At 36.4% G+C, this 26,945-nt stretch overlaps 1 protein-coding gene across 1 annotated transcript; it reads left to right on the forward strand.

Annotated features, from left to right (window-relative positions):
• Window positions 1-3,576: 3,576 nt before the first annotated feature.
• On the forward strand, window positions 3,577-23,624 carry LOC125058510 (phenoloxidase-activating factor 2-like). Its single transcript, XM_047662593.1, has 9 exons — window positions 3,577-3,709; window positions 15,029-15,163; window positions 16,059-16,210; window positions 17,599-17,755; window positions 18,358-18,488; window positions 19,539-19,648; window positions 20,735-20,896; window positions 21,843-22,006; window positions 23,423-23,624. The coding sequence occupies exons 2-9, from the start codon at window positions 15,029-15,031 to the stop codon at window positions 23,609-23,611; spliced, it is 1,200 nt and encodes a 399-aa protein (XP_047518549.1). The 5' UTR covers window positions 3,577-3,709; the 3' UTR covers window positions 23,612-23,624.
• Window positions 23,625-26,945: the final 3,321 nt, after the last annotated feature.

The raw sequence follows: 26,945 nt of genomic DNA on the forward strand, positions 1-26,945 counted from the left end.
ATTAGTATTTTATATTTTATGCAAAATAATTTATTGAAATCTCTAATGACGAATTGTAAATTAAAATGCCATGTGTTTTTGTTATCGATGAAATAAATTAAAAAAAAAAATATATTTGTATTAATTTTCGACATTTAAAATTTTAATGACAGTTAAATTCCTAACATATCTTCCTTTTTCATCGTATAACTTAATATACATATAACAACATCGTATAACATAATATAGTGTATCTTCAATACACTCAATAAACAACTATGAATAGTATGTCTAACGCAATAACTCATCAGTACCAATCTAGTGGATGTTATGAAAAAGATACAGGATGTAGATTTTATCGAATTTTAATAAGAAACTTTGAAGGGGTTGAGCTTAGAGACCTCCCGTAGAACAATTTTTTGCCGCTGATGACCTCATCTATCCCCTATTTGCGTTTGATCCACGACTTTTTGGCCACGCTGTATAATGTTATATCTACAGTATATGTTACTAAAATATATCACAATTACGGTGAACATAAATTTTACTAAAAATAACGAAAATACAATGAAAGTATTAGTAATATCAAATGTTTATTTATTTCAACATAATACAGAGTACTTACAATATTCCTCACCTACAAAGTAATAATAAATAAAAATTGATAAAAAAATTCAAAAGGTTGGTCCCTAATGTATCTTTAACGCTGGCTGCACTTCCTCGCTGTATTGCGATACTTATTCCTTTAGGAAAACCCCAGCTTTAGACTCACCGGTACTCCCAGGCGCCAACTTAAATCTATAATTAGCTGTGCACTATAACCTCACGGCCCAAGAGGAACAAAATCAAAGTTGGAGGAAAAACATATTTGAGCCATTTATTATTTTCCGTTTAATATTTTACTAGTAATATAAAAATACTTATTCCCTTTACAGTATATACACTTAGTCTGGCCATAAATACTGTTTTTTTTTAATGGCTCTGGCACGATTGGTGCATTAGCCAGCGTCAAGTATATAATAGGAGTTTTTATAATTTGTGCTTGTCTTTAGAAACTCGACCGTGTCCTCCATGTACGGTTTAAGCACTCGCCCGGTACCTCACAACCCTCCCAAAGGCCGAGAACAAATTTAAATTAAATTAAAACTTGCCCTCGAACCGGGAATCGAACCCGGTACCCCTCACCTAGCTGCCACTTAATAAGACCGCTAGGCTATGAGGCCCCTATATATACACTTAGTCTGGCCATAAATACTGTTACAATTAAAAATAAACAAAATATTACATTTGAATTTGGAATCTGTCATTTTTATATGTTCATTGGGTTTTCTCATTTTGGCGCCAATACATTGTACAATATTTTGCGACATTAAAATGGAGTGAATGAACTCGGTCTACGCAGTATTGGTTGGATTTCATCAGAGCTGAAGACTGGCCGTCGTCTAGCCCCGATCTTAATCCGCTGGATTATGATTTATGGACTTACGCCCGAACCCAATATAGGTTATTAAATCCATAATCCACCAATACTGAGATAGTAATCTTAATCCAAATGTTGTAAAAAGTGTGCCAATAACCAATCCACGAAGCTATCCATGGGAGGTCGTATCGGTGTCTGTGGATAGACCTTTGTATGAAAATGACAGTTGACGAAAGCTCGATTTCAACAATTAATTATTTTAACAGATTTTAACTTACACCAGTTATTTAAATAATTAAAAAAACTGTTTATATTTTAATCATACATATGTATATTTTAATGTTATCTGTACGGTTTTATTTACTTTATTTGGTTTACATTGATTATCAAATATGGATTGTCTTCGTAGGGTTTGGTTTTTGGGATGCAGATAGGAGATCGATCGACTGTCACAGTCTGATCTCAGATCTGAGATTGTAGATTGATTATTGGGTTCGGGCGTTAGACAATACAGAAATTTAAAACAGATTACATAGATAAACAATATATACAAAACAGAAAACAAATAAGTACATTAATAGACGAAACTATATAAAGAAAACTGAAATTTAACATTTAAAACAACAAATAATACATAATATTTCAAATTACTGCTTAAACAAGATCAGAGTCTTCCCGCCTCTTCAAATACTTTCTCACATCTTCTTTGGTGAGGTGGAAAATATCAATATCCTGATAATTGGTGTCATAGATAAAAGGTATTTTACATTAATTCCGGGAGATACCGTAAAAATTATATTTACTTTGTATCATTGCCTGGCAGCTGATGTCAAAATTTCGCGTAAAATACACAAAGCGATAGCAACATCCTTATTTACTTATTCAAAACTTTAACTTGGACTTTTCCGTATACACTGATTGTCGAACAGGAATATCGAATCACTTCGTCTGACATAAAGCTTTTTTATAAATTTGACGATTTTTTTTTTAAAGACAATTCACACCAATTGACCGAGTCCCATCCTAAGCTGGTGAAGCTTGTGTTATGGGTACTAGGCAACGGATATACATACATATTATAGATACATAAATACATATTTAAACACCCAAGACCTAAGCACAACACCAAATGCTCATCACATCGATGTTCGTCTCAGCCGGGGATCGAACCCGGGACCCATGGATTCGCAGTCAGGGGTAATAACCACTAGACCAATGAGTCGTCAATATTGATTTGCTCCAGTTCAAATAATTTGTAACAAAAACTTGGCGTTTAAAAAGAGTGGCGGAAACTTTCTTGCACGCTTTGCTCTTGACTTGCGAACTGTACTAAATGTAAATTTACAATTAATTTAACTTAATCAGTAAAAAAAGTAAAAAAAATTTCAATGCTTCTAATTTTACATTTACTGCCTGTTCACAAATCAAGGGCCTAGAACGGAAGAGAAGATATATATTATCCTATAACAAACTCTACTCTCGACATGTCAAAAAACCCAGTCTTTCGAAACTTGAATGACTTTTTTCTCACTAATATAACACTTAGGGGATAATATGAATTATGAGTGCACTAAAATCGATCAAGCACATATGGTATTTTTTATGAACAATTATTTTGTTTAACATAGTAAATAATAACATTAAAATCAATCATTCTTGGACGTCCGTCAGTCTGTGTTTATGGATCCATGTATGTGGCAGAGAAATTGGTCGAAAAATTTATCGTACCAGAATACTTTTTTTCTTATTATATAAAGTTATACCCTGGGCTGATTCCTAGTTAATATTAGCGTTCTAAGTACTGTCGTATAATTATAATTTGTAAAAAACTAAAATACGACTGTGTATTTTCCTCACCTTAGAGTTATGGCGTCACTATATACATTTTTTTTCATTCATTTTCTTTTTTTTGTTTTAAAAAACTTGAGTTATTGTTTTAGATTTTTTTTTAATGTGAATGACCGCTATGAGGCGTGCACTTTTGGATTGTCCAAACTATTTATATTTTTTTAGCGGCGCTATTCCCGCTCTTACTATAGATGACAAAGCAGTCTATGTGTCTGACTGAGACCATCCAAAGCCATATCAGGAAACCAGGTTATCCGCAAATTTGACCACAAGCTAAAATTAATTTTGGGTAAAACATTATACAACTCACGGTCAAACAATTAATTTGCTATCCGTGTGGCAATCATCTAAACTCGTTTTCCTTGAGTTTCCTTGATCATTCTTCGAACTACGACACCAGACAGTATCCAATTAGCGTTCAAGCTGAACGCACGTAGTTTTGTGCAAGGAATCAAGTCAAAGGTCAGTATCTCTTGATTATTTTCAGATATAATACTCGATATTAATTTGTTCTCTCGGTTATTTGAAGTTGATTATCTTGGTTACGATTTCCGAAGCCCGGGTTTCCCTTCTCTCGATAAAAGTGTCGTTTGTTTACATACATGTGCAGTCAATTGTTTATTTAAATCGTTTGGACAATGATAGATTGAATTTAAAGAAGATTACTTGTTTTCGATATAAAAATAATACAGAAATGATTAAACTCTTATTACTTGATTCCCCTTCCCCGTGGTTATTTAATTGTTATTTTGAACTCTTGGTAATTTGAAGTTTATCATGAGTTAAAAATTATTAAGTCGCCTATAATAAGTTTTTAAGATCAGGTCCTATTATAACACTTAAACCAGTTTAAGTGTTTAACGATTCGTCGTACGTAACGAACGTCTTTAGATGATTTGCGTGTTTTATATTGAATCCTGTGTGTCAAAAACTTTTGGTGTCACATTATTATTAAAGTTCACCACATACATAATGAATATGTTACAAAATATCTTGTCTAAATTTATTTCAAACATTAAGTTTGAATTTGTAGGCATTCCTACTCATCGGCAAAGAAGACAGAGGGTGTAGGCCGAGAGAAAAAGCCGGGGTAAAAAACTCTCGGTACTCTTTCAAAAATAGAAAATCAAACACTTATTTTAAAACAAATATCGCAAATTAATTAGAAGTAGCCTGTCTAGCACTAGTCCCAGGCCCTTTTATCAACTAGATAATCGTTAACTTTATAGTAAGTCTTTTGACACAGCTTTTCTTTAATACATTTCTTAAATTTATTGAAAGGCAGAGATAAAAGAGCCTCTGGGATTTTAATAAAGATGAGTATCCCTTTTCCCAAAAAAGTATTACTAACTTTAGTAATACTTTTTTGTATATATTATACGTATATACAAGACTAGCAAAACAGCGGATTAGGTAAAAATTAATCTTTAGTCTTTGTATAGCAGTCAAAGTTTATAATAATTTACGGTTTTCAAACTCGACTTACTGTACTGCTTTTGAAAAAAAATAATTATTCTATTACTGATTTTTTGTGTAAAACATTAAAAATATTATTAATTTGATAGCATAATAATGTGATGACATCGTGATGAAATAATGTAGGGGAGACCGGGTACAAAAGTAACGGCGGGTCGAAAGTAACAAATGCTCTCTAGATTCATCCAATGGTCGAACACAGCTTCGCCGCCGTCAGGCGATAGCTGAGAGCACCCCCCTCACTTGTAGTTAGTCGCCGCGTACTTCAAGCACTGTTAGATTGTGTGAGAGGATACTAAGTGTTTTTACAAACCAAAAGTAAGTTTTTCGATATTTTGTTATTTAATGTTTACATAGTCGTAAAAGGATGGTAGTAATCTGAATGTTTGCATATCTATTTTTGATTAGATTGATTGTACATTGTTTAAATTTGTTTTTGTTTAGCTCGTTCCGTTCTAAGGTTATATTTCATGTTTCAACAAAAACGAGGAAGGGTACAAAAGTAACATAGTCCTATGGGTACACAAGTAACAAGTTACTTTTGTCCCCGTAATGATTTAATTACCTTTACTCCAACAGAATGCCGCGACAACGCATAAGAACAACTACACGACACATAAGTGTATAGAAAAGCGGCGGATAATTTTTTTTCTGAAAGGTGGCACGATAGTCAAATGGCTGGTAATGAATGGTTGACGGGTTTTTTAAAACGGCACCCGAGCCTCTGTTTGAGATCTCAGAGTTTCAACGAACATAATGTGAGCAAATTTTTTGATAATCTTGCTGAGGTAATTGATAGGTACAAATTTGAGCCAAAAGATATCTGGAATATGGATGAGACAGGGGTCCACTGTCCAAAAACTTAGCACGATTGTTGCTCAAAAAGGAACTGAACAAGTAGGTGCAGTAACCTCAGCAGAACGTGGAAGATAAGTGTTGTTGTTGCGATTAATGCTCAAGGAGGACACATACCTCCTTTTTTCGTATTCCCATTGAAACAATTCCAAGACCACATGATACTTGAGGGTCCTGTTGGTTGTGCCGGAGCTGGCAATGCTAGTGGATGGATGCAGAATGCAGAACTTTTACTTTTTACATAAATACTTGTTGATAATAAACAAGTATTACATATAATATTGTATTAATTACCAACCTCTTCTTCTTGTTACTTTCGACCCACAACGTGTTACTTTCGACCTGCCTACGTGGTCGAAAGTAACAACTGACGTTTTTTTTTAACTCTCTGTTATTCATATAAAACACACCATAGTAAAATAAATCGAGCTGCTAATGTAAAGAACATAAACTGAATTTATATATGGTTATATTAATTTAATGACAATATTAAAACCTAGCCACAAATCAAGTGTGAAGTACAAAGTGTTACTTTTGTACCCGGTCTCCCCTATGTATCTTCTTTGTAAAATTCCTATCATGACAAATATGCACGCTATTGTGGGAAAATACGCGACCTTTAGATTGTACCACCAAATCATTTTTGTACCATATTCTCGGAAATAAATTATTATTATTTTTTGACGACTCATTGGTCTAGTGGTTAGTACCCCTGACTGCGAATCCATGGGTCCCGGGTTCGATCCCCGGCTGAGATGAACATCGATGTGATGAGCATTTGTGTTGTGCTTAGGTCCAAGACCTAGTGTTTAGGTTCAAAGATACTTTATTTCTCAAAGAATTACATTCACTTAGCGAGAAAATTTAGAGTAAGTTAGTTATGTACATCGTGTATTTATATGTCTATCTATCTTTAATATGTATATTGTATGTATATCCGTTGCCTAGTACCCATAACACAAGCTTAACCAGCTTAGCATGGGACTAGGTCAATTGGTGTGAATTGTCTTTAAAAAATAAATAAAAATAAAATTATTTCTATTAGCTCGTGTACACTATGAGCAGATGTCCATATACCAAAAGATTTATTATTGAATGCTAAAAACAATAGTGTCATAAATCATAATTGAATAAAACATATTTATAATCAGAAGGGAAATAAAAGAAAGATGAATGTGCCAATATTTAAAGATCTCCTATCATGTCGATCGATAAGTGCTGCCCTGCGATTCTGTAACTCACTTTTCGAACTCACACAGCGGTTTTCGCATCGGCGGTCGCTCTGAAATCAGTCGTGAAGCAGTCATTTTATGATTTGGCATTCTGAAAAGGTGGGAGCTTGTAATTTATTGTTTATCATATGTATGCGAAAACCGCTGTGTGAGTTCGAAAAGTGAGTTACAGAATCGCAGGGCAGGAGAGTGTTAAAATCTCCCCGTTCCTACGGGACTTTATAAGCTATGTTTAAACTTAGGTGCGCTTGGCGTCTCTCGCCTAGCCCGGACAATTATCCTCATGATATTTCTGGATAAGTCGGAGCCCGGCGGTCTCTAGTGCGAATAACACTGAGATATTTGCCAATTTATGGTAGATTCCAGCTGCGATCTGCGATTCTGTTAATCCCTGAGTTCACTCCCACTAACAACGCTCCCTTCGTCACTCACGTCATTTTTGGAATCTCATAGTATTCTGTTAAGCAATTTCACAAGACAAGCGGAGGGAGCTTGTAGTTTATCAGAATGCCAAATCGTAAAATGACTGCTTCACGACTGATTTGAGCGCGACCGCAACTGCGAAAACCGCTGTGAGAGTTCGAAAAGTGAGTTACAGAATCAAAAAACACTTTTTTAAATTATTTATTTAGAAAAAGTTAGTTGGTTTACGGATAACTCATCCCCGGGAAACTCTCACGCCAGTTTGGTCCAGATCGCATCTGGCTCTTTCGAAAGTTGGACAAAAAGTAAATGAATCACCATTTGGTTGATTCTTTCGTCAGTTGCAAATCTTGTCTTCAGTCTTGACCCCATGACCCGTCGTCATAGCTACGAGTTATATGCAATTTTTTTAAAACTCGTTTTCCCAAGGTCGTATATGTTTTATTATACTTTTAATAGCTGCCCCCGCGAACTTCGTTTCTCCTTAATGTGATTTTATTAGCCTACCTATTCAGCCCTGCGATTCTGTAACTCACTTGACTGAAAAGGTGGGAGCTTGTAGTTTATTGTTTATCAGAATGCCAAATCATAAAATGACTGCTTCACGACTGATTTGAGAGCGACCGCCGATGCGAAAACCGCTGTGAGAGTTCGAAAAGTGAGTTACATAATCGCAGGGCTGTACATACCAACATGGAACATGGGGTTGCTATGCTACCCCAGAGACTGTTAGATTTTCCGGAATGAAAACTTTTTAGGTTTTTCTGTGAATTTTTATCTATATAAACCTCTGAGTTTAAGTCATAAGTTAATAATTTACAAATAAAAAAATAAGGGTTGGTCGTAGAGGGGTGAAAATTAGGGGTTGTATGTATCATAAAAAAAATATGGTGGACACCCCTTTTCAATTAAGGGTTTGAAAGATAGATAGTAGCCGATTCTCAGACTTACTGAATATGCATAAAAAATTTCATAAGAATCGGATGAGCCGTTTCGGAGGAGTATGGGAACGAACATTTTGTCACGAGAATTTTATATACTTTTGTGTATACATATATTATTTATTTATTATAAACCTTCTGGCCATCATGAATACAGAATATATTTGCCTTTGAAATGAACACAGGGATTTTATTAACTTGTGTGTAAAAATCAGCCACGCGTGTCAGATACACAAGACTGCATTAATACAATGTATTATGATTTTAATATTAGGTTAGTAGGAACAATTTTTAAATCAGAAATTAATAACTAACTAACTAATATTTTTATTGTATTTATTTCTAACAAATATACAAATTAATAAATGGAAAATTAAAACAAATTAAAAAAATTTCGTTCCCTGTTTAATCTCTTCGCATTGCGATTCTTATTCGTTTAGGAGTCATTACTAACTATAATTAGTTATGACAAAATTAAACCTACTTTCGAGTAAGAAAGCGTTCAAGTATTACGCCACGCAATTTTTGGAGATTCTTCCCATTCATGGTAGCCGAAGTAAGGGTGAACTTCTCCAGTGAGCTTCTGTCCTGACCTTCAGGCGATTGACCACTCCGTGACGCTACTGCGAAAAGACCAAACACAGCTAAACTCGTCAAAACAGCCCGAGCTGCCCTGCGATTCTGTAACTCACACAGCGGTTTTCGCATCGGCGGTCGCTCTGAAATCAGTCATTTTATGATTTGGCATTCTGAAAAGGTGGGAGCTTGTAGTTTATTGTTTATCAGAATGCCAAATCATAAAATGACTGCTTCACGACTGATTTGAAAGCGACCGCCGATTCGAAAACCGCTGTGTGAGTTCAAAAAGTGAGTTACAGAATCGCAGGGCTGAGCTGTTAATCCAGCCAGTAAGTAGTTACTCTCGTCGAGGATCTTCCCTTTAGAACAGGACTTCCTTTTAGGAGGACCTCTTCACATCTTCCTGCTAAAATAACATATCAGATCCACGCCTTGATTGTCTCGCTCTATCACAAATTATTATAATAAAATCGTTTGCTAGATATTTACAGAAAATACAAATCAAGAAAGACTAAGAAAGAGAAAGAGTTTTATTGGTGTTAGTTCCTTTAATTAATATATAATCTTTGTGGTATCCTTAATGCGTCAATTAAATCAGGAAAACAATTCCATTTTTATCTTAAAGCAATTTGTATTAAGAGGAAAGATTTGTATTTTGTAACGATAAAATCATATTACATTATCCCTGAATATATATTTCCAGAATATTATAAAAATATCTAGCCATTCTTCACCTCCAGTTGAGAAATAAATGATTTCCAGTGCATCACCCCTCGTGAACTCAGAGTTCTGCCTTGCGATTCTGTAACTCACTTTTCGAACTCACACAGCGGTTTTCGCATCGGCGGTAGCTCTCAAATCAGTCGTGAAGCAGTCATTTTATGATTTGGCATTCTGTGTGAGTTCGAAAAGTGAGTTACAGAATCGCAAGGTTGTATCGTAACCGACGCCTTATGTGCCTGACATGTCGACTTCTTGGGTCTAAACACGGTTTCACGATGTTTTCCTTCACCGTATGAGCGATTGTCAAACATGAAAGAATTGGTGCAACCTTCTAGGTCTGGGCATCGGGTTTCTTTATCTGTTTGATTCTTCCAATAGACATGAAGAAGGTCAGACTAGATATGAGAGACTTTTTGGGTTTGAAGAGTGTTTCATGATGTTTTCCTGCTCGGTACGAGCGGTTGTTCAATGTGAAAGAAAAGTATATTGGTGCAATCTTCTAGGTCTGGGCATCAAGTTTCTGCAACTGGTTGATTCTTCCAATAGACATGTAGAAGGTCAGACTAGATATGAGAGACTTTTTGGGTTTGAAGATGGTTTCATGATGTTTTCCTGCTTGGTACGAGCGGTTGTTCGATGTGAACGAAAAGTATATTGGTGCAATCTTCTAGGTCTGGGCATCAGGTTTCTTTATCTGTTTGATTCTTCCAATAGAGAAGTAGAAGGTCATACTAGATATGAGAGACTTTTTGGGTTTGAAGAGTGTTTCATGATGTTTTCCTGCTCGGTACGAGCGGTTGTTCAATGTGAAAGAAAAGTATATTGGTGCAATCTTCTAGGTCTGGGCATCAAGTTTCTGCAACTGGTTGATTCTTCCAATAGACATGTAGAAGGTCATACTAGATATGAGAGACTTTTTGGGTTTGAAGAGTGTTTCATGATGTTTTACTGCTCGGTACGAGCGGTTGTTCAATGTGAAAGTAAAGTATATTGGTGCAATCTTCTAAGTCTGAGCATCAGGTTTCTGCAACTGTTTGATTCTTCCAATAAAGAAGTAGGTGATCAGCCTCGGTAGGAGAGACTTTTTGGATTTAAGGACGGTTTCAGGATGTTTCCTTCACCGTACGAGCGGTTGTTCAATGTGAAAGAAAAGTATATTGGTGCAATCTTCTAAATCTGGGAATCAGGTTTCTATATCTGTTTGATTCTTCCAATAGAGAAGTAGAAGGTCAGACTAGATAGGAGAGACTTTTTGGATCTAAGGACTATTTCAGGATGTTTTCCTGTTCCGTACGAGCGGTTGTTCGATGTGAACGAAAAGTATATTGGTGCAATCTTCTAGGTCTGGGCATCAGGTTTCTTTATCTGTTTGATTCTTCCAATAGAGAAGTAGAAGGTCATACTAGATATGAGAGACTTTTTGGGTTTGAAGATGGTTTCATGATGTTTTACTGCTCGGTACGAGCGGTTGTTCAATGTGAAAGTAAAGTATATTGGTGCAATCTTCTAAGTCTGAGAATCAGGTTTCTATATCTGTTTGATTCTTCCAATAGAGAAGTAGAAGGTCATACTAGATATGAGAGACTTTTTGGGTTTGAAGAGTGTTTCATGATGTTTTACTGCTCGGTACGAGCGGTTGTTCAATGTGAAAGTAAAGTATATTGGTGCAATCTTCTAAGTCTGAGCATCAGGTTTCTGCAACTGTTTGATTCTTCCAATAAAGAAGTAGGTGATCAGCCTCGGTTGGAGAGACTTTTTGGATTTAAGGACGGTTTCAGGATGTTTCCTTCACCGTACGAGCGGTTGTTCAATGTGAAAGAAAAGTATATTGGTGCAATCTTCTAGGTCTGGGCATCAAGTTTCTGCAACTGGTTGATTCTTCCAATAGACATGTAGAAGGTCATACTAGATATGAGAGACTTTTTGGGTTTGAAGAGTGTTTCATGATGTTTTACTGCTCGGTACGAGCGGTTGTTCAATGTGAAAGTAAAGTATATTGGTGCAATCTTCTAAGTCTGAGCATCAGGTTTCTGCAACTGTTTGATTCTTCCAATAAAGAAGTAGGTGATCAGCCTCGGTAGGAGAGACTTTTTGGATTTAAGGACGGTTTCAGGATGTTTCCTTCACCGTACGAGCGGTTGTTCAATGTGAAAGAAAAGTATATTGGTGCAATCTTCTAAATCTGGGAATCAGGTTTCTATATCTGTTTGATTCTTCCAATAGAGAAGTAGAAGGTCAGACTAGATAGGAGAGACTTTTTGGATCTAAGGACTATTTCAGGATGTTTTCCTGTTCCGTACGAGCGGTTGTTCGATGTGAACGAAAAGTATATTGGTGCAATCTTCTAGGTCTGGGCATCAGGTTTCTTTATCTGTTTGATTCTTCCAATAGAGAAGTAGAAGGTCATACTAGATATGAGAGACTTTTTGGGTTTGAAGATGGTTTCATGATGTTTTACTGCTCGGTACGAGCGGTTGTTCAATGTGAAAGTAAAGTATATTGGTGCAATCTTCTAAGTCTGAGAATCAGGTTTCTATATCTGTTTGATTCTTCCAATAGAGAAGTAGAAGGTCATACTAGATATGAGAGACTTTTTGGGTTTGAAGATGGTTTCATGATGTTTTCCTGCTCGGTACGAGCGGTTGTTCAATGTGAAAGAAAAGTATATTGGTGCAACCTTCTAGGTCTGGGCATCAGGTTTCTTTATCTGTTTGATTCTTCCAATAGAGAAGTAGGAGATCAGCGTCGGTAGGAGAGACTTTTTGAATCTAAGGACTATTTCAGGATGTTTTCCTGCTCCGTACGAGCGGTTGTTCGATGTGAACGAAAAGTATATTGGTGCAATCTTCTAAGTCTGAGAATCAGGTTTCTATATCTGTTTGATTCTTACAATAGACATGTAGAAGGTCAGACTAGATATGAGAGACTTTTTGGGTTTGAAGATGGTTTCATGATGTTTTCCTGCTCGGTACGAGCGGTTGTTCAATGCGAAAGAAAAGTATATTGGTGCAATCTTCTAAGTCTGAGAATCAGGTTTCTATATCTGTTTGATTCTTCCAATAGACATGAAGAAGGTCAGACTAGATATGAGAGACTTTTTGGGTTTGAAGATGGTTTCATGATGTTTTACTGCTCGGTACGACCGGTTGTTCAATGTGAAAGAAAAGTATATTGGTGCAATCTTCTAAGTCTGAGAATCAGGTTTCTATATCTGTTTGATTCTTACAATAGACATGTAGAAGGTCAGACTAGATATGAGAGACTTTTTGGGTTTGAAGATGGTTTCATGATGTTTTACTGCTCGGTACGACCGGTTGTTCAATGTGAAAGAAAAGTATATTGGTGCAATCTTCTAAGTCTGAGAATCAGGTTTCTATATCTGTTTGATTCTTACAATAGACATGAAGGAGGTCAGACTAGATATGAGAGACTTTTTGGGTTTGAAGATGGTTTCATGATGTTGTCCTTCACCGTACAAGCGGTTGTTTGATGTGAAAAAAAAGTATATTGGTGCAATCTTCTAAGTCTGAGAATCAGGTTTCTGTATCTGTTTGATTCTTCCAATAGAGAAGTAGGAGATCAGCCTCGGTAGGAGAGACTTTTTGGATTTAAGGACGGTTTCAGGATGTTTCCTTCACCGTACGAGCGGTTGTTCAATGTGAAAGAAAAGTATATTGGTGCAATCTTCTAGGTCTGGCCATCAGGTGTCTATATTTGTTTGATTCTTCCAATAGAGAAGTAGGAGATCAGACTAGATATGAGAGACTTTTTGGATCTAAGGACTACTTGAGGATGTTTTCCTGCTCGGTACGAGCGGTTGTTCAATGTGAAAGAAAAGTATATTGGTGCAATCTTCTAGGTCTGGGCATCAAGTTTCTGCAACTGTTTGATTCTTCCAATAGAGAAGTAGAAGGTCAGACTAGATATGAGAGACTTTTTGGGTCTAAGGACGGTATCACGATGTTTGCATTCACCATACGAACGAGAGTTTATGGGAATCAATACAACCAAGGAGGAAAGTCAGACGCAAAAAGATTGGCCAATTCTTCTTCATGAGCTAATATTGCGATATCATATAAAACACTTATGCACATTGGTCCAAAAGGTTATCGCCACAGATAATACAAGTCAACTTTAATCGCAATAGTAATGCATTTTGTTTTTTCCTGTTTATTTGTTTTCATACATATCTTCTATGTGGGCAAACGGGCAGGCTCATCTAATGTTGTTCGGATTAATACCTGCAGCTGAATTTCATCATCGGACGTCGAGACAGAATACGAAATTCCACCCGTATCACCTCGACGTCCGCCGTTCCACAACTGAGCGTTTTTCAAGGCAGTTTTTGCCGCGCACCACCACTATGTGGAACCAGCTGCCCACTGAAGTATTTCCGAACCAATTCGACTTAGGGTCCTTCAAGAAAAGAGCGTACCAATTTTTGGTCTAATTGGTCTAGTGGTTAGTATCCCTGACTGCGAATCCATGGGTCCCGGTTCGATCCCCGGCTGAGACGAACATCGATGTGATGAGCATTTGGTGTTGTGCTTAGGTCTTGGGTGTTTAAATATGTATTTAAATGTATATCTATCTATAATATGTATGTATATCCGTTGCCTAGTACCCATAACACAAGCTTCACCAGCTTAGCATGGGACTAGGTCAATTGGTGTGAATTGTCTTTAAAAGTAAAAAAAAATCTATTATTTTTATTATTACTTTGTAGGTTAAGAAAATTGTTAATCCTGTATACTTGATTGTAACTACATTAAATATATCTATAAAGCACTTCAATATATTAGGCCAATACATATGGCTATATGACTATTATTTACATGGGATTTTCCCAGTTGAAATGTTTGATTTCGTATAAATCACGCTGTTTCGCTTTAGGTATTTGATTGACCTTATCTATGTTTTACAAGTCTGGGTTTTCCAGTGTTAGTAAATTAGTATCCGGTTGTAACGTAATACCTACTAAATGATAATAATTGTATTAAATTTAAATTAGGGGTATGCAATGTGACTTTATGTGGCACAATTGGGTTTTTGAAAAAAAAAATGATTTTTTTATGTATTTTAAAACTTTATTGTTAATAATATTGATGTTTAATGCAAAAAACTTAAAAACAATTTTTTTTCTATTAATTATAAACAATTAAAAATTGATGAAATTTAAATAAAAATCACGTGACTATAAACGCGCCATGAATGATCGATCACCATGTTGTGACGTCATAATGTTAAAGCAATTTAACAGTACAGCGTTTACGGCTATTAATATATATATATAGTAATTAACAAAATTAAATAGATCAAAACACTGTATTTATTATTTTTCTATCAACTGCAATGAGTGAATACTAACATTATGACGTCACACGCGCTCGGGTTTGGTTTATTTATTATTTTGAAATAACTTTCGAATTATTGCGAAAAAAAATAAAAGAAATAGTTTTGTTATAAAACTTATATACCTATCTTACCCTTTATCACAAAAATTTTTTTTTTTCAAATCCCAATTTTGCCTAACAAATTATTTAATGTTCCAGATGCTGCTAATCATCGGCACAATCCTGGCGTGCGTAGCTGCTCATCCTCAAGTCACGGTGGACCCAAACCTCCTTGCAGATATCTTCGGGACCCCTCCAACGAAGGCACCTGATGGAAAGGATAGGTTGGAGGATGTAAGCCAAATTATGATAGAATATTATCTAATATATAAAATTCTCGTGTCACAATGTTTGTTCCCATACTCCTCCGAAACGGCTGGACCGATTCTTATTAGATTTTTTATACATTTTCAGTAAGTCTGAGAATCGGCTACTATCTATCTTTCAAACCCCTAAATTTTTATTTTTTGATACAATTTTTTATTTTTATTTTTTTAGCATACAAAAATACATACAACCTCTAATTTTTACCCCATTTTTAATGTTTCTTAGAAATAATAAGCATGGCAAAACAAAAGTTTGCCGGGTCAGCAGTTTTGTATAATATAGCAAACAGAAACGCTACTATAACTTTTTGCTTTAAAGTTTTAATGAAACAGAATTATCCACGGTTCGACTAGAAAGCCTTTTTTTGAAACAAAGAACGACCACACAAAAGCAACGCAAATTTATAAGCCGCAATAACAGTCCAAAATCATTGAAATCGGTTCCCCAGTTTTTTTTTTTAATGGCTTTTATTTGTGCAACTGAGCACAAGGTACTTCGCCAGTGTCGTGTAGATGGAGAAGGCACGAAGGAGATTGATCGGTGAAAATAATAATTAAAAAAAGGTTGAAAATCGATTGTTAGTTTTAATACAGCATAGACAACACAAATATGAGTAATAACATTATTATATACCTACTGTTTCCTATTTACGAATAATTTATATACATTAATTTTATTGCTTTCTATATATTTACATAAAAATCTACAATATGGACTAAACACAAACATTAACAAACATTTAACACTTAAAGGGGGACTTTAGGGGGAAAAACGTCATAGATCCCCAGTTTTTGAACCACGCATAGACAACTTAAACATAAATTTTGACAGATTATTGATGTTTAATTTTCCTAAATTACAGATAACAGTCAAACCCACACAAGGGCCAGTGTACTTGCAGGACAAAGAGGGTGTAAAATGCCAATGTGTACCTTATTACCTGTGCGATAAGGACCTCAACGGCGTCCAGATAAATGACTCCAGTATCACCGGCTGGGGGATGTTGGATATTAGGTAAACGGCCGTTCTTTTGATTTACTCAAACTCAAATCTTTATTGCATTCCTTCCATGTTCACAATAAGGTTAGGTATGAGAATGTAAGTGCGTGCTCCTATTTCACCATGCCTTCTGCTGATAGAGGACAAATCTTTGTTTTTAATTTATTTTATTATTGTTTATTACTTAAGATGTCATGTGGAACATGGTGTAATGGTTGCAGTTCCTTACAAACATTGTGTAAAACTAAAAACTTGGCGATCAAAAAGAGTGGCGGAGAGTTTATTGCCAGTTCTTGGTCCGTTCTACGCCCTTGATTTGAGAACTGGCAGTATATGTAAAATAAGACGCATTTAATGTATTTTTTTTGACGTTCATAAGTGTACATTGTTACCTACATAAATAAATGATTTTTGCACAGCAATGTTGTAAGAGGGCATGCTTTATTATAGTTAATTCTATTCTTATACATATTTATTCTTATTTATTCATTACTTATTTGGCATCGCGTTGCGAAAAGGAGAATGTACTTAACATTATTAACTAACTTTTATAAATTAAAATCTATCAGTCAGATACTCTGTAACAGTGTAATAAAATTTCTTGTATAATAATTGCTTTAAAAATTTGGTAAACCAGGTTATTTCAGTTTCATACTTCAAGTTTTCTGGTAATTTGTTATATATTTTTATTGAGCAGGTCCTGATTGATGTACTTTTAGTCTGGATGTAGATATTTATTATGGCATCACTTAAAGTTAAGCGATTACTTAAAGCTGGCAGCATTTCCTCGCTGTATTGCGATACTTATTCGTTAAGGAAAGCACCAGCTCTGGGATCACCGGTATTATCTACCAGGCGCTTTAAATCTTTAATTAGCTGTGCACTTGAGTCCCACGGCCCAAGAGTCTCTACTCCAAAGGGAACAAAATCGAAGTTGGAGGACAGTCTATATTTGAGTCATTTATTATATTTTCCGCCTTCTCTGCGGTCGTCCCAACTATTAAATAAACTTTTAAGCCTCTGAATCACGACTGCTGGTATGGAAGTACTCCTGCCCTGCGATTCTGTAACTCACTTTTCGAACTCACACAGCGGTTTTTGCATCGGCGGTCGCTCTCAAATCAGTCGTGAAGCAGTCATTTTATGATTTGGCATTCTGAAAAGGTGGGAGCTTGTAGTTTATTGTTTATTAGAATGCCAAATCATAAAATGACTGCTTCACGACTGATTTGAGAGCGACCGCCGATGCAAAAACCGCTGTGTGAGTTCGAAAAGTGAGTTACAGAATCGCAGGGCTGGTATTGAAGTACTCCTGGTCTTGCTCATTCAAAAGAATCTCAGGGTTGACAGCATAATTTTAAATAGACTAAAGAATAATCATGGTTCAAATTAAATTATTCCAGATTTGGTGAAGAAGACTGCCAAGAGAGTGTTGAACGTTGTTGTACAACACCAAGAGAGCCTGATCAGGTGCCGGTACCGAAACCTGATCCGAACAGACCCACTGGTTGTGGGTACAGCAACCCGAAGGGACTAGACTTCCAGGTTACTGGAGGGAATGTAAGTTAACATCAAATAATACAAGGGACTACAACCTGCAACATATACTATATCTACAGTATATGTTACAAGCTATATTTTCTAAAATACATGACAATTATGGTAAATACAAAAAATAAATATATTCGTATTTAAAAAGGAAACATTTTGAAGTTTTAATTTTTTATGTGCGTTAGGGAAAAATTATGAGAGTAAATGTTTAAGATGCGCGCGCACACCGTCACAAAAAACCGACACCCTGAAGTTAGCTATAGTCAAAAAATTAGTTTTTTTTAAGTTATACTTCTTTTGGCGCGTTAGGGAGAAATGATGAGAGTAAATGTTTACGATGCGCGCGCACACCGCCACAAAAATCCGACACCCTGAAGTTAGGCGTAGTCAACATTTTAGTTTTTTCTATTGTTAGTGTCGTTTTTTCTACAAACGTAGAACATTTTTTTTTTTTTTAAAGTACGTTTTTTTCTCATTGCTCACTGGCTTTCGAGTGCGTTGCCGTCCTTTTAAGAATTGGTAAGCTCTTTGAAGGAAGATTTCATCGCACCTCAAGGCTATCGGACACTAGCCCATAGCTAAATATTATTCGTAATTCAATATAATTTCAGGGCAACGAAGCGCAATTTGGAGAGTTTCCATGGGTTGTGGCACTTCTGGATGCGTTAAATGGGAGTTATGTGGGAGTTGGTGTGCTTATCCATCCCCAGGTTGTGATGACGGCTGCCCACATCGCTTATAGGTAAGTTGATTTGTAATTTTACAGTTAGAAAATCATAATATCTCTCTTCGCCAGGATATAAGAGCAAAGCATGTGCTCTGTAACTTCCAATCCGAAGTTTTTCCTACCAAGGTGGATGATAGACCTATGGATTCTTAGAGAATATAGAAGTTACAGCTAATTTGGTCAAAGCACCAAGTCATTGTTTAGGAGAACCTTCGCAAGGAGATGGCACTATAAGAAGAAGAAGAAGTTACAGAACAAGTGGAATGTTGGCCTAGTGGCTTCAGCGTGGCACAATGGTTTACAAACATTTTGTGCAAAACATTAGCAGAACACGCTTATCGCTGGCTTCTGGCAATGCAGTGTGTAAATTTTGTGCGCGCACAATTTGTACGCTTGAGTCAACCAAAACAAACATTTTTGCCGTGTGCCCGTGTGTTACAGAGTACACTGTATTTTTGAAGTTATACTTCTTTAGGCGCGTTATGAAAAATTTATGAGAGTGAAATTTTACGATGCGCGCGCACCGTGACACAAGATTATCAGTATGGGCGCCGAGCGTGCGCGAGCGAGATAGGAATAAGACAATCTACAAGTAAAAAGAAATGGAATATGCGTGACGTTAGCAGCTATGCCAAGTATTTTGAATGACCATAATGACATTTGTAGTACCTTTTAAACAAATAAAGGAGTTTTAATTATTTTTTCAAAGAAATTTAGCAATGCTTTTTCACAAAGACCTATTGTTACTTAGTTAAAAGGTTATAAAACATACCTAGTTATTAAATTGAATTAATAATATAATAAAATAATATTTATTATTAATATTAATTAATAATTGAATAATATACTAAATATTAAATATTGTTAAATTATTAACGCTAAATATTTATTATTAATTATTTAATATTTAAAAAAAATAAAGAAAGCCAAAGAAGTTTAGCTTCTTACGCGCGTACATAAGTACACGCACCATTTTTTTTTTCTTATTTGATTATTGTTATTTTGTATATGTTTTTGTTAGTGATAAATATCTATGTCTAATATTTGACTTTAAAAACCTTATAGATACGGTCCGCAGTCGTTGTTAATCCGGGCCGGAGAATGGGATACTCAGACGACAAAAGAGAGGTTACAGTCTCAAGAGAGGATTGTTAGTGAAATTATCATCAGACCAGGTAAGAAGTTTTATTACTTTTAGCATGATTAGGTGAAGCAAGAACAGTGTTGGACTAGTGGCTTCAGCGTGCGACTCTCATCCCTGAGGTCGTAGAACCTTCTTTTTGATGTGAAACATCTATAGCCGCACGTAAATCCGATTTCTGCCCTGCGATTCTGTAACTCACTTCACGAACTCACACAGCGGTTTTCGCATCGGCGGTCGCTCTCAAATCAGTCGTGAAGCAGTCATTTTATGATTTGGCATTCTGATAAACAATAAACTAAAAGCTCCCACCTTTTCAGAATGCCAAATCATAAAATGACTGCTTCACGACTGATTTGAGAGCGACCGCCGATGCGAAAACCGCTGTGTGAGTTCGTGAAGTGACTTACAGAATCGCAGGGCTGGCGTGGCGACGCGTAGCCACGCTATATGATGGTTTATATATACAGTCTATATGCAGTAGTGTGTATAGTGTGCGTATTTCGAAGTCACTGGTTAAACGAATTAAGTAGTCACGATTTGAAATAAATTCGTAAATTTTTGTATTAAATGAAAATAAATGTTTATTTAATAAAGAGTCATCGTTATCTGGAAAAAAATCGTTATATTTTATTTTATCATTATGACATATTTAGTTCCTTCACAATGTGTTATTTTCTGCATATTACTTGTACAAAATAATGTCGATGTTTCACATCTGCCAGGCGTCCTGTGACGGCTCACATTTTTTTTGTGAACTTTATAATTATTAAAAAAATCGGTTGTCTGTAAAGTCGGTTTACTGACGATAGTTGAACGTGACAACGTCACGAATCGCTCACTCAAATAGGAGACAGATGTCGAACGCTGAAGAGCGCGGAGTCCGATTGTGCCTCTCTGTCGCTTCGCGCTCTCGCTTGCACTTCAAGCCTTAAATGGAACGCCTCAGAGCTAAGTAACGCCTCAGAGCGAGGTAACGCCTCAGAGTCATGTTTTTTCGTGCGTGCAGCCGGCTCCATCGATTTATAAGACGTTGTCACGTCAAAAACTTTACGGTAAAAGAACCGCGTTGTCAGACTTTTTTAAACTCTTTTTGATGGCAATATTTCTTTTTTAACAGACTTCCAGGCAGCGAGCGTCCAAAATGACCTGGCATTACTCCGGCTGGAATCACCAGTGGAGTTGGCTGATCATATCAACGTTATCTGCATGCCGTCGACTGACGAAGAATTCGATACTTCTAAAAACTGCGTTGCCAATGGATGGGGAAAGGATGTGTTTGGTAAGTTCTTGTCTGTTTGTTTAAGTACAATTAAAGACTTATAAAAGACAAGCGATAGTTCTTTAGAACAAGTTTAGCACCAGTTGTTAATTAAGAAGAATTAATGAAGAAAAAGCTTTTTTACACAATAACTAAAATATATTATTAAAACATATATGTAATAACTAAAATATATTATTAAAAGGAGTTCCTTTAGGCAAGGTTTCGAATACTGGTAGTGTTCCCCCTTTGAATAGCCAGACTAATTCTTCGTCCGAGGTAGATGCCAGCTCTTCGGTCTCCTGTGTCGACTAACCGTTTAATATTACCTTAAAAAGCCTTATAGCGCTAGGACCCCACGGACCAAGGGTCTCAACACTGAATGGAACAAAATCATATTCGGAGCCTAGACCCCTGCCGTGCGATTCTGTAACTCACTTTTCGAACTCTCACAGCGGTTTTCACAGCGGCGGTTGCGCTCAAATCAGTTGTGAAGCAGTCTTTTTACGATTTGGCATTCTGATAAGGAGGGAGCTTGTAGTTTATCGTTTATCAGAATGCCAAATCGTAAAATGTCTGTCTTACGACTGATTTCAGCGCGACCGCCGCTGTGAGAGTTCGAAAAGTGAGTTACAGAATCGCAAGGCTGTATTTGTATGCCTTTTCCAGCCGCATCACAAGCCGCGCCAGTTCTGTTGTTGGTTCCATGTAGAAATATGTTTAATTGAAAGTGAAAGTGGATACCCCCACAGGATTCCCTGTATACAGTTGACATATTAATGATTTTAGGTTTCTTACAATTGAACTGAAGACTCTTTCAGGCCGCTGGTTAAACGGCACTGTTAAGGGACTAGGCTGTTAACTAAACATCCTAGTCTCTAAACAGTGCCGTTTATAAAGTCTTTTTCAGGCGCTAACCGTAAAACGAGTCTTGCAGCAGTAAACATACTTCATTGTTCTCTTACAGGTCAAGCGGGCAGATATGCTGTGATCCTAAAGAAGGTGGAGATAAACATGGTGCCTCATGCGACCTGCAATGCTGCGCTGCAAGAGACCCGGCTCAGCAGGTACTTCAAGCTGCACAAGAGCTTTGTGTGCGCTGGTGGTTCACCTGGAAAGGATACTTGCACGGTAAGAAACTACCCTTTAGTTGCTTTCTTCATTGTTGCATCCTCCATTACCAAATCTTCAAGGACGATGACCACTGTACCAGTCACCACAAGCTTCTATAAGTTCTTCAGTAAGTCCAAAGAAGTCCAGGATCCATTTGGATCCAACACAGCAGGTTCCCAGCAGCGTGTAACACGACACTATATTAAAATACCTACGCCATGGCAAAACATCACCTTAACCCAGTTATGTATCATGTTTGAATAATAATTTTAAAGGGTAATTATTATTTTAATAATACCTAGGTAACACTGAAAATGTTTAGAAAGTGAAAAACGACTTAATGTAGAAAGTTGCCAATACTTTATTGTTTTTCGAAGTAATCTCCGTTCCTCTCTACACGTTGCATTCGATGGAATCACTGAGAAAAGCAGTTGGCCATTCTTCCTTAGGGGTCTCTTCTATGACATTTTCGTATGATTCGACATGTTTTTGTTGATGGTTTCATTACTCACAGAAATAATTAAAAAGAAAACATGTAATATCTTATACTTACATAAGTTATAAGTTAATATGTGCAAGGTATAAAGCTAAATGTTTTTTACGGCTCTTAAATTTATTGCATTTTTATTTTAATAGATAAAACTGAGGCAGTATACGACCTATATGACCGATTATAATACCAACAGATAAGCTAGACTATATTTAAAGGTTTTACTTTTAAATATCAATAAATTACTACATACCATACGTTTTAATATTTTACTTCAATCTAATCTTCGAACTTGCGAACTGTGGAATCGGCTCCCGGGGGGGTCTTCCCTCAGAGATGCGACCTCCAAATGTTTAAAAAGCGAGCTTACTCCTCCCTCAAAGGCCGGCAACGCACCCACAAAAAATGGGTGTCTATGGGCTGCGTAGACTGCCCTTTTTGGTCGTCCCGCAAGGTTGTTTGCCCTCCTATTCTATAAAAAAAAAAAAAAAAGCTTGCGATTCTGTCCGCCGCTGCGAAAACCGCTGTGTAAGTTCGAAAAGTGAGTTACAGAATCGCAAGGCAGAACCGAAATATCATATCCATAACATCTCTAGGGACCAGGGATAGATAAATTTTGTCGCAACATATTTGTCATGAATACAGTTTTATTGTTGAAGTTATACTTCTTTTGTTAGGTAAAAATGATTAACGTATACTTTTTTCTATTGTTCGTGTCGTTTTTTATACAAACGTAGAATAAAGATAAAATTTTGAAAACATTTTTATCTTGTTACGCCAAAGTATAACTTCCAACTCGTGTTAACGCACACATTTTTTTTACCATTTTTAATGCGAATAAACGATTCAGCTTATTTAATACAATGAAGAAAGACAAATAAATATGGAATTTGATAAATTATATTTACAAGTTATAGCAATAACAATTTTCTATGTTTTTCCAGGGTGACGGGGGCGCGCCCCTCGTTTGTCCATTCCAACAAAACCGGTTCAAATTAACCGGTTTAGTTGCGTGGGGCATCGGATGCGGGAACAACATACCGGCTGTATACGCGCGAGTGTCACTCTTCAGGAACTGGGTTGATAAAACTATGATGAAGTGGGGCTACGATATATCTGGATATACTGTTTAATAAATTCTTATACGAATTCTGTTTTTATTAACAACAAAATCGTGCCATCATTGAGATTACTACGTCCACGCTCGTTAAACCAATTGTAAATAGTGGCACGAGAAGCTTCATTAAGAAATGCTAATCGCAGCCAATCATATTTTGTTGAGTAAGCCCACAACGAAAGTCATAATAAGTCATTGACCGAAAATTTTCTCGCGTTAGTTTCATTTTCAGGTGTAACAAGAGTTCTAGATTTGCCGCCAATTCATAAAAACAAATGACAAATGAATGCAATACTACACAAGGTTACCAAAGAGTTCTAAAATTTAAATTCAAAAAAGTTTTCATAAGCAATGTTTCTAGGGGGTACCGGGTTCGATTCCCGGTTTGAGGGCAAATTTAAATTGGTTCTCGGCCTTTGGGAGGGTTGTGCGGTACCGGGCGAGTGCCTAAACCGTACATGGAGGACACGGTCGAATTTCTAAAGACAAGCACGAATTATAAAAATCCTATACTTGACGCTGGCTAATGCACAAATCGTTCCAGAGCCATAAAAAAAAGCAATGTTTCTAACTGGGTAAAAAAGTTGTGGTTTGCCGACGCCACATTGACAGTTTGAAGAGTTTCGTTTCGAGTTTGACAGTGGTAAAAAGTGGATTTAAATCTAAATTAGCAGTCAATAGGCTAGGCAAGTAATGAAATGTCATCGATCCAAGTCTTGTTTGATCAACTAGCTGAATATCAGGCCGCTAGTTAAATGGCCCTGTATAGTTAATTTGAAGAATAATTAAATAATCCTAATTGGTATTGATTTGCTCCAGTTCAAACTATTTGTATAACTCAAAACTTAGCGATTAAAAAGAGCTCTACGCCCTTGACTTGCGAACTGGTAGTAAATGTACAATTGATTTAACTTTTTTTTTGACGATCATAAGTGTACTTGTTTACCCATAATCCATATCAATAAAGATATTTTGTGAGTTTGAATAGGCTAGGCTGCGTTGATAGAACAGCTAATTAAGCTAGTTGGCTGCGACAGAGACAAGAGACCCAATAACTGTCACAACTGAGCGTCGCCAGGATTAACTAACATTCTAAAAGTGTAATGGTGGCTGTACACACTCGTCGAGACACCCCGAGACAGGCCGAGTGCGAGAGTGTACAGTAGAGCTCTCGTCTCGCCTCGCTTCCTCGCAGTTGGTCTCGCCTCTCTCGGTCGCCTGTCGGTTTTTTGCGCACGAGTCAAAGGGTCTCGCGAGTAAAACGAGAGCGACCTGTACACACTCGTTCAATCATTAAATTTTGGATAATATTAAAACTTTATGATCCTAATTACCAATTTCTGTTGCGGTGTATAGTGACCATCTTCTTCTTCGCCATGGCTTCGTATTGTTTTTAATGGTTAACGTGAAGAAAATTATAATAACTCATTGCACAAAGACAAACAGCAGCAGCGGTTGCCACGTCCATTATCAACGGTGTTTTAAATACAATTAACGTAACGAGTGTGTACAGGCTGCGCTCTTCTCTCGGTCCTCTCGGTCGAGACTCCCGGCGAGAAGCTCTCGCCGAGTGTGTACAGCCACCATGACATTCAAAGATTAACTGTAGAGCCTACAGCAAGTTCTATAACATTGACCAACTGCTAAAGGTGCGATACACCAACAGCTCACAAGAATAATATTATGTTTTTGTGAATAGGTGTAAGTAGTATTTAAGATATTATAACAACAAATCAGATTTCAATATTGCTCTGTCTCATTCATTTCGTTTCATTAAATATACTTCCTTAGACCCAACTGCCACCAACCATGCCCGGTTATTATTACACCGTAATAATTTAAAATAAATGCGCAATTGACTGATAATTTAAAAAATGTGTGGCACTCGGGGACTGCCGCGGTAAAGCTATTGCTTATTATTAATTTATGCAGTTTTTTCTTTGATAAATTAATTCAATCTACCACTCTACCAGACTCAGACTAACTCGCCTATATAGTCTGTCTCACTCTAACGCGCACCGGCTGCACCGATCTCGTCAAAGAGATGTGAATACGCAGTATGCGTTCTGTCCCGCTCTAACGCGTATTGGCCGCATCTATATTACGTCATCGTGTGTTAGGTTTTTTCGTTACGGAATTTCTTGATTCGGTCGCCGCGCTCAAAGCCCGCGATAAAATCTATGCAATAGCTTAATATTATTAATCGTTTAGAAAAGAAAAGATCAGCGACCAAAGTAGAAGACATTATAAAGAAAATAAGGCAATTGAAATGGCGCTGGACCTGCCATGACAAGAGAAAGCAGACATGAAATGGACAAAAATAATTACAGAATGGCAACCACGCGATGGAAAAAGGAAAAGAGGAAGACAGAGCAAGAGATGGGCAGACGATATAAAGAGAATAGCAGGACAAGAAGAGCTAACATCAGAAAAGAATGGAAGCAGCTGGAAGAGGCCTGTGTCACAGGACACGCTGACTATCTAAAACGGGTCAAGTGACGTATTAGACTAAGTTTTATTTATGTAACTTAAATAAGTGTTATTATATTGTACTGGATGTCAGCAATTAAGGCTTAATAATAAATAAATCGTTTAGAAAACTCCAAAAAGTATGATCAAAACTTATAGTCATTGCATAAGTCATTAATTGTTGTGATATCTTATCTGTGCCATCATTAGGATTGACACATTGACATTATCTATACGTGCCGCAGACAATGTTTTCAGAGCTGTAATCTGTATTAAATGGCTTATTATTTGTAGATTACAAGACATCTCTCAAATCTCAATATTCTAACAGAAACATGGAGCCAAATTTTTGAAGTGATATTTCTTTAGGGTAAAATTTTTACATAACGTCACGAAGATGTGCAGCGTTTTTGTCGAAGAAAAGGGAGAGAGCGATTGAGACCGATGTAGAGAGAGTGAGAAGGGCGAATTACCTTATAGAAATTCTATTTTTTAAATTAAAATTTCGTCAAGAGAATATTAGTATTACATATTTTATGCAAAATAATTTATTGTAAAATGACGAATTGTAAATTAAAATGCCACGTGTTTTTATCGAAGAAATAAAATATATATATATATATATTTTATATATTCATTGTCGACAATTAATATTTTAATGAAAATTAAATTGATTAAATTCCTAACATATCTTCCTTTTTCCTTCCCTCTTAAGTCTCGGAAATCTAAAGTTTTAGATTTGTATAAATATGAACCAGACTATTTATTAGTTATTTTTTAGTTAGTTAGTTAGTAAGCCAAAGAAATTTCACTTCTGACATATTATTACGCACGCACTTTTTTTTAAACAGTTGGAGGTCGTATATCCCGGTCGATTCCAT

The sequence above is a fragment of the Pieris napi genome, chromosome 18 (assembly GCF_905475465.1).
Source record: "Pieris napi chromosome 18, ilPieNapi1.2, whole genome shotgun sequence".
Taxonomy (NCBI): domain Eukaryota; kingdom Metazoa; phylum Arthropoda; class Insecta; order Lepidoptera; family Pieridae; genus Pieris; species Pieris napi.